At 42.2% G+C, this 9,066-nt stretch overlaps 2 protein-coding genes across 2 annotated transcripts; one reads left to right on the forward strand and one right to left on the reverse strand.

The window, feature by feature from the left end:
- The first annotated feature begins 1,772 nt into the window (after positions 1-1,772).
- On the forward strand, positions 1,773-5,316 carry LOC131000781 (uncharacterized). The gene is made up of 2 exons (XM_057926850.1): positions 1,773-4,824; positions 4,887-5,316. Exons 1-2 carry the CDS (start codon positions 2,603-2,605, stop codon positions 5,224-5,226), a joined length of 2,562 nt encoding a protein of 853 aa, XP_057782833.1. The 5' UTR covers positions 1,773-2,602; the 3' UTR covers positions 5,227-5,316.
- A 762-nt stretch (positions 5,317-6,078) lies between these two features.
- On the reverse strand, positions 6,079-7,162 carry LOC130998038 (uncharacterized). Its single transcript, XM_057923474.1, has 4 exons — positions 7,043-7,162; positions 6,857-6,964; positions 6,601-6,789; positions 6,079-6,516 (listed from the first exon to the last, which is right to left on the reverse strand). The coding sequence occupies exons 1-4, from the start codon at positions 7,160-7,162 to the stop codon at positions 6,079-6,081; spliced, it is 855 nt and encodes a 284-aa protein (XP_057779457.1).
- Positions 7,163-9,066: the final 1,904 nt, after the last annotated feature.

Raw genomic sequence — 9,066 nt, forward strand, 5'->3', positions numbered from 1 at the left:
TATTGGAAAACAGAATGGAGATTTTATCTCCAAACTCCAATCTCTGGTAAAGCTTCCTCAGATCAGATGTAGGGCCTCCTTCCTCCTTCAGCGTGAGGATTAATTTATTTTTCAGTTCTAATGGTTTATAATTACCTTTTAATGATTCACGCACTAGCAATATAGTGATTTAGTTTCTCTACAAATATTTTCATGCTTGGAAGTTTAGTAGCATATAGGAGCCACTGCATCTGCATCGCTTATAATACAATTTTGAGCTCATAAGTTGAGTAAATTTGGACTTAAGTTGTTACGCGCTTATCATTTATAATTAGATCTTGAGCTAGCTGAGTGCTACTTAGTTCATGATTTAATACTTATGATTTCAATCAAGTACCTAAAGTTTAGCCAAGATAAGAATTTGTGCAAGCTTCAAAATATATTAGTGCTTTGCCAGTCTTACAAGATGATTTATATGCTTATGTGAAATTTAGACTTTAGATCTGAGTTCTGAGCTCCTAGAGACCATATATCATTGTCGTTGTGAAACTTTTGTTAGAACCGGGTACACGATCGAGATATTACAAAATATTTATTTTGAGAAATTACGACTCAAAATAATTGAAAATATTACAAAGTAAATAATTTGAGAAATTACAACTCAAATAATTTGATACAACTGAAATACACTATATAAATAAATCTGTGAATAGGCGAAAGTACCCACTTTTATAACTTGTCTTATAAAAGTACCCACCCAAGCCAAAGTCCAAAAAGTCAAAGCCGACATGCTTGGTTTTTTGGAAAAGCAGACCTGACATGCTTCGGTTTTTGTAAAATGTCTAACTCACGTCAATTTCACAAGTTAAAAATGTGATGAAGAGACAATAATTGCCCAACTCACGTCACTTTCACATTCTAATGTATACTGTATGTTTAAAAATTTATAAAAAAAATTAGCTTACGTTTGCGTTATAAAAACATTAGTAAGAGGACTAAAAATTTCACTATTATGTGTATTATGCAACAAAAAAATATTTAGAAACCAATGAAACAATTAGCCGCCGGAAATTCATAGCCGTGAACAGTAGCCGGCGGTCCAAACTATACACGGCTACTGGTCAGCGGCTATGAACTTCCGGCGGCTAATTACTCCATTTGTTTCATAATATTTTTTTGTTGCATAATATACATAATAGTGAATTTTTGAGCCCTCTTAGTAATATTATATTATAACACGAATACCTTAATTTAGAGTTTTTATTTAAATTTTTAATTTTATTTTTTTTATATTACAAGAAGTATACATTGATGTCAAATATGAGAGATACTGAATCTGCAAAAAATTGGATTATAGTGGGGTAAAAATACTCACTTTATGCATGATTTGATTGAACACAAAATAATACAGTAAACACATAAAATAATAGGCTATTTTTGAAGAAAACACTTGAAACTCCTGAAATGTAAACACAAAAATATTTTAGCTCTAAAAAAACAATTAGCCGCCGGAAATTCATAGCCGTGAACAGTAGCCGGTGGTCCAAAATATACACGGCTACTGGTCAGCGGCTATGAACTTCCGGCGGCTAATTAATCCATTTGTTTCATAATATTTTTTTGTTGCATAATATACATAATAGTGAATTTTTGAGCCCTCTTAGTAATATTATATTATAACACGAATACCTTAATTTAGAGTTTTTATTTAAATTTTTAATTTTATTTTTTATATTACAAGAAGTATACATTGATGTCAAATATGAGAGATACTGAATCTGCAAAAAATTGGATTATAGTGGGGTAATAATACTCACTTTATGCATGATTTGATTGAACACAAAATAATACAGTAAACACATAAAATAATAGGCTATTTTTGAATAAAACACTTGAAACTCATGAAATGTAACCAAAAAAATATTTGAGCTCTAAAAAAACAATTAGCCGCCAGAAATGCAAATCCGGTCGTACTAGCCGTGTGAAATTTTTCACACACGGGTAGTGAATCCGGCTACGATTTTGTGGCGGCTAATATTTTTTTTGGGAGCAAAAAATCATTTTGAAGTAATACATATGGTTGTAAAATTTTTTACCTTGTTATGAATGTTTGAAAGTAACATATGTATCCCTTTTTGTGTATTTCTATTTATTTGTTAATGTTTTAGTCAAAAAAGTACATGTCCACATGAAATAAGAGATAAGGTGACTGCACAAATTTGGATTGTAATGAGGCTTTAATGCTCACTTTCTGCATGCATTTGATTGCACATTGAATAATAGATTGAAGTGTACTGAATGAATGAACAATACATTTCACGTGAATTTGTACAAAGGAATCTAATATTAGTCTATAATGGCTACACTTGTGAATGAGAAAACATAAATCCAAATACTCGTAGAAAGAGCATTCAGTTAAAAAATTGAGAAATTGAAACCCTCAAAGATTTGAGAAGTGGTTTGTGCGATAGTTGGTGCAATTGGTGTTCAAATTCTACTTGAAGAGGTGATTTTCTCATATATTGTTTGTGTAATTAATAGTTTGAATGTTTTATGTTATATTTATGAGAATTTTTAAAGTGTTTATGCATATTTTAATACTACATTTTATGTGTTTTTATAGATGGAATTCGTTAGATACATATATGTGAGATACAACGGACTCGTCGATGGTATACACTATGTTGGTGGGGATACAGAGGTCCTTCCCCTCGTCAACGAAACTATTGAGAGCCTGATGTGCAGCGTCAACAATATTATGAGGACGCATTCGTTGAGCTCGAGCTACCAATTGTATTATTTGGCGACCAATCTATTTGGTAGGGAGATGAAATGTGGCTTGGCCACAGACGATGACGTGGAAGCCTTGTTGGCAACTGCCGACTATCCCATGGTGTACGTTGAGCACTACAACGGTCCGATTGTAGAAGAAGCCTACATCCCTACTTTTAATTTTGCTGAACCTTCGGGACACGTAGATGAAGCACAATGCAGTCAGTATGAGACGCCGTATTATCATCATACGTCGTTTCATGGTGTCCAGAGCTCGCCTCCACGACAATATTTTAATTGGGATGGACAACCGCTAGACGAATCTGCATGGAATCAAACCGAAAGGCTTAATGAAGTATGTGGGAGATTGAACGATGTGCGGACAGATGATGAACCTGAGCACGAAGCTGAAGGCTCGGTTGCATCAGGAGACGATGATGATTCTGATGACGAAGAATTTGACCCTGCGCTCGAGGTGGGCACTGCTTCTGATGCCTCTGAGGATTTATTAGACGACGATCTAATTGATTTCACGGAGACCGAGCGAGCAGGTTGGATCCGACAACCGACAGCCGAGACCGGTGATCTAACTAATTGGTTAGTTCCCTTGATTCCAGTGGACGCCTCGGCTTCGCTGGTTGCTCGCGAGAGTGACCCTTCTAGAGTTGATGATCTGCAGAAGAATTCTTTTTACAACAGCAAAGACGACCTGATCATTGCTGTTGGTTTGTGGAACATGAAGCGAGGCACTGAGACAAAAGTTGTCCGCTCAGATCCGGGACGAGTCTATTTCTCGTGCAAGCACTCTGACAACTGCAATTTCGATCTTCGTGCGTCTGTTCACGGCCGAGGGATGTGGAGAGTGCATAAGTTGAAAGAGCATTCATGCGAAGGGGACTTGCGCACAGCTAAAAAAATCAAGGCGCACTCGAAGGTGGTGGCAGCGTTTGTGGCAAACAGAATACGCGATGATGGAGAGGTCATTAAGCCGAAATCCATCATGGCTGAGTTAGTACGCGATTTCGGCATCAAAATCAAATATGATGTCGCGCTGCGTGCAAGAAATCTCGGGATGGATATGATATACGGTCGAGTTGATGATTCGTTCCTCCTGCTCCCAAGATATCTGTATGCCCTGAAGGAAGCGAATCCTGGCACCTTATATGATTTGGACGTAGATGTAGACTGCCGGTTCAAACATTTGTTTGTTGCTCTGTGGGCTTCCATCTCACCTTTCTACTTTCACCTTCGACCAGTGATTGTGGTTGACGGCACACACCTGAAGGGCAAAAATAGTGGCATTTTGTTTGTCGCCGTGACAAAAGACGGAAACGAGGCAGTTTTTCCCTTGGCGATCGGTGTCGGTCCGATCGAGAATGATGAGTCGTGGAAGTGGTTTATGTCACATCTGAGAGGTGCTTGCGGCGAGCCCGATAACTTACTTATTGTATCTGATGCGCATGTCTCCATCGCTAATGCTGTGAAGAGCGAGTTTCCAAATGCTACTCACGGTATTTGCTACTACCACTTGTTGAACAAGATGAAGGGTTACGGGCCCGGTGTTGCTGAGCTTTTCCGCCAGGCTGCATACGCCTACGAGCAATCAGATTACACGCGTGCAATGTCAGCCATGGCTGCTCTGAAGCCAAAGGCGTACGAGAAGTTGTTGCGCGTAGGCCCGGAGAAGTGGGCACGATCACAATGTCCTGTGTCCCGTTACAGTTTCCTTACATCCAATGCCGCCGAGAGTTTTAATGCACGTTTGCTGTGGGCCAGGCGTCTTCCAATCTGCTCGATGTTGGAGGCAGTCAGATTAGTTGTCGAGCAGTGGTTCAACGACAGGCTTGCGGCCGCACAAGAGAGCGATGAAAATCTGACTCCGGAGGCAAAACAGAAGCTCAGTGCAGAACTTGTAAAAAGTCGTCGTTACACAGCCAAGAGGACCACCGAGAGAAAATACAGGGTTCGTGCTAGTGGTCGCCATTATATGGTTGACCTTCAAAAGCAGAGCTGTGAATGCAACGAATTCAACGAGGACCAGATGCCGTGTTCTCATGCGATTGCAGCCATTACGTATGTCATTTCTATTCATGACCATTATTAAATAACAAAAAGTATAATCGTTTGTTTTGCAGTGAGGCGAACGAGTCAGTGGAGGATTACGTGCACTCTTACTACTGGAACAGTTCACTAGTTGACACATACTCTGGTGACGTTAACCACTTGCCTCCCATAGAGAATTGGAATATTCCTTTCCGAATTGCATCTCAGCTTATTTTACCAAATCTCTCTCGGCGACAAGCTGGTCGTCCAAAGGAAACTCGAGTTCGATCCGCAGGTGAAAGGCCGACTCAAAACACATCAACAGCGGAGGCATCAACTAGTAGCAAGAAACGAGCACCCAAAACGTGTGGTCTATGTGGCGGGTCTGGTCACACACGTCGATCGTGCAAGGGTACGGCCACCGATGCGTAGTCGTATTTATTTTTCTGTTTTATTTAAGTTCATTTAGAGTTCCCTAGTTTATTATATTATTCTAATTATTATGATATTATTTCAATTTCATTGTTCTTTTCTTCTAAATATTAAATAATTATTATTATTACATTAGAAATAGAAATGAATTACTATATAATTTTGATAAAAATATCATAAGTTGACCGGATTGATGGATTAAATCATAACGTTGTAATTTGAAGAAATTCGATAAATTAAGTTTGAGTTAAACAATTTATAATGAACTAGGAACTAAAATGATTAAAAAGCCGCCACAAAATGTGCCTACAAAATGTGTAGCCGTGGGTAGTTACATTAGAACGGCTAATCCACACGGCTACACTTTTGTGGCGGCTAATTGTTCTATTTTGGTTTGTTTGACGTTGATAAATATATTCAATTGTAATATTTGACAAATTCAAACGATAAATCAGACTTACTTAACAATGATCACCATTTACATGTCACTACAATTATGAGTTGAAATTATGAATGAGAATTTGGGAAAACCAACAACTTGTACTAATAATTTTATAATATACCATTACAGAGTTTGAGATTATGTGATTATGCATTAAACATGTCATTTAAGTTTGAAAAACGACTTAGCCGCCACTAATTAGTTTTTAAAGATGTAGCCGTGGGTAATGAAGATTGCCACGGCTAATCCACACTGCTGCACTTTTGTGGCGGCTAATTAGTTTTTTCATCTTATCTTACAGTTTTATATGCATCACAAGTCATCATGGCATTAAATATAGATAAAATGATACTAGAATGTAATATAAAAATGTTGTTAAACAAAATAGTCATAAGGATGAAAATACACTATCAAAGTGTATTGGGGGTCGTGCAGAACTCATAGATGGCACTGCCTATCTTGTGCCTATACTCCTGAACATGGTCATTGCCCCATGACAGGCTCGGCGAGTCTGCGATCAAACGCTCTACAGCCATGCACGCGAAAACACCAGAGCTCCATCGGTCAGCCTGTGTGAACTGCTCGGCAGGATCGGCATACTCGATCTGGAGCTGACGCCATTCGAGATTCTGTCTCGGGTTCTCCACAATGCGTGTCCGCTCGAACCAAAGGGACACCTCAAGCACCCGGTAGAAAAGGAGGCCCAAAGGAGCAAGAGCGCGCAGCATGTCGTGGCGTTCCTGTGCCAGGATCCGATACAAGTTCGGATCAAAGACGCGGCATTTACCCGTGAGCATATCAATGCTACAGATAACGAAACGCTGAAGGACAAACACAGGAACAATGACCTGTACATGAAGAAATAATTGATCAACAATCATTATTCACCCAAAACAGTCAAAGTTATTTATGATGTAGGTGTAATTGTGTACCGCAATGGCATCCATCCAATCTCCCTGACTCGATGAGGTACCCCTGCCATACACTGAATACATACGGTTGGCGTGCGACTGCCACCCCATCACAATTGCCTCAGAGTTTATAAAACGCTGCTCTGAAGGAGAGCTAAACATACGGCGCGCATTCGCCATAAGCTCATTGTATTCTCTATCCAAATAAGTCTGCAAAGAAGAAAAACATTATTTCAAATAATACTTTATTATAAACGCAAAATATGTTAATGCTTACGAAGAATTCCGCATCCAATATGATATGGCTCCTGTGATCGATGTCCTGAAGCAGGTCTGTACCGCTCACCAGCCTATGCCTCAGCGTCATCATGTACGCATCTACATGCTGCACATACTTTAATGTTAATATTAAGTAAACACTGAGGGTACAACATGTAACAAGTGCATCAAAAATATTAGATACGTCGGGCTCGAGCTCTTTAGTCCTGTTCATGAGAGTCACCCAAAACTGCCTCTTGATCGGGTGCCCACTCTCTGTCACCACCAACTTCCTGTAGTTCCCACCACGGAGACGCTCCGCCATACGAGTAAATCCCTGAATATACTTGTTGTCGACGGGTTTCAGCTCGTTGCTGTGAACGTATGGGGATCTCAGCGCAGCCGAAGGCTGCCGCTCACGGTAGCTTCGGCGCAGTTGCGCATCCTCTGGTGGTGGTGGACAAACACTGAGGGGAATGGCAGGTGTTGCCCCAGAAGCAGAAGCTCCCTATATTTACATTAAAACAACACAAGTTAAACATATAAACAGTCCATAAATGACACGTAATTTCAATTAGAAGTAAAATTTAAAACAAATACTGAGCTTTTACCCCACTAAACTGCTGCCATAAACGCTCCATCTCTTCCTGAGAATATCCAGCCTCGGCCAGAATCGGCAGCGAAGAACGAGGCGGCTCGAATGGGTGTGCTGAGCTCGAGGGCTGCTCAGTGTACGAGTAGCGTGGCCCCAGATATGGGGTCAACTGTAGGCCAGCCCCAAAAGTCGTGGGCACACCAAAACCAGTATGCGGGCCCGTGGGGTTTGATAATCATCACTGCCGGAGTGACCCGCGTCCCTAGCAGGCGCCTCGTGTGCAGGGGACCTCTGCTGTGATGGCGCATCCTCCGTCTCGGGCTCCGTCTCGGGCTCGGGCTCGGGCTCTCGTCGCCTGTCCGATTGAGGTCTTGGAGCAGGCATGGGCTGACGTACATCGGTGCTATGCGAGCATCGGCAACGCATACACCCAAAGGTCTCCTCTGCCCAATTCTTCAGCCTCGTGAATAGGCTCTCCTCCACACGCCTCGCCACCCGGCCCTCACTCTCGCGCACCATCTGCTCCATGCGCTGCCACTCCTGCTCGCTCAAACCAGAAGGCCCATGAGCAGCACTGCTCTCTCCCCCGTATCTGGGCCTCCTGTGACTCTGTGACCTCCGGCCGGAAGTCACGGGGCGATCGCCGCCGCCAGTCTGATCCCGCTGGCCACTGCTCGACGAGGACGAAACCACCTGTGGTCTTTGCCGCTTTCCCCGATCTTCGCGCCTCGAACTGCGACGTCGGGGTTCCACCTGAATAGATGCCTCAGAGCGGTCCCCACCACTCACATCCGGTCGAGGATTCCTCTGGCCGAAGACGCCCGGACCTGGAAACTGGACATCTCCTTCATTCGCGACCGATAGCCACCACTGCGTCCTCGCCTCCTGCTGTTCGGGCTGCAACTCATAAAGATCGTTCTCCTACAATAAAAAATATATGTACATGATGATTAATATTCATAACATCAAATATAATTAACTAATAAACACTTAAATTATTACCGGTGACTCAAATAGGGGCTGCAAATCTTCACTGATTTTACTCAAGAAGGTCCACCTCTTGAATCTAGGTATTATCCCGGCATTATGTAGAGCGACGGCTCTGCCCAAGCCGGGAACAACCTCAAGACCCCAGATATATAGAGCCCAAGAAGGCCCATAGAAGTGGTACTTCCATTTTTTCGACATCTTCTTCATCCTGTAGTTCAAGCGACTATATGCCGCTGCACCCCAAGGAAATGTGGAGAACTCCGACAAGTCCTCCACCAAAGCCCACGTCCAGATCTCCACGGGTCGTGGCAAATCCACGCCCAAAACAAATGCGTGTAGCACCAACAGGTGGGCCACACGCAGTGCTACCGAGCCGTCGGGGTCGACAATCTCCGTCCACTGATCAAAAAAAATGTTTGCCAACTCCTGAACTGACAAGCGCTGCCCGCCACAAACTCGTGTGTAGGCTACATTGTTTCTCAAATTGTGGGAGGCTAATGGATCGAAATGATGTGGCCCAAATGGCAATCCGGTCACAAGAGCGAAAGCGGCGTGATCAAGGCAAACCTTCTTGCCGTTGATGTAGAACCACATCACATCGTCACTATCCAGCAGATGACGAGAGACAATATGGTGCAATGCCA

The sequence above is a fragment of the Salvia miltiorrhiza genome, chromosome 8 (assembly GCF_028751815.1).
Source record: "Salvia miltiorrhiza cultivar Shanhuang (shh) chromosome 8, IMPLAD_Smil_shh, whole genome shotgun sequence".
NCBI classification, from domain to species: Eukaryota; Viridiplantae; Streptophyta; class Magnoliopsida; order Lamiales; family Lamiaceae; genus Salvia; species Salvia miltiorrhiza.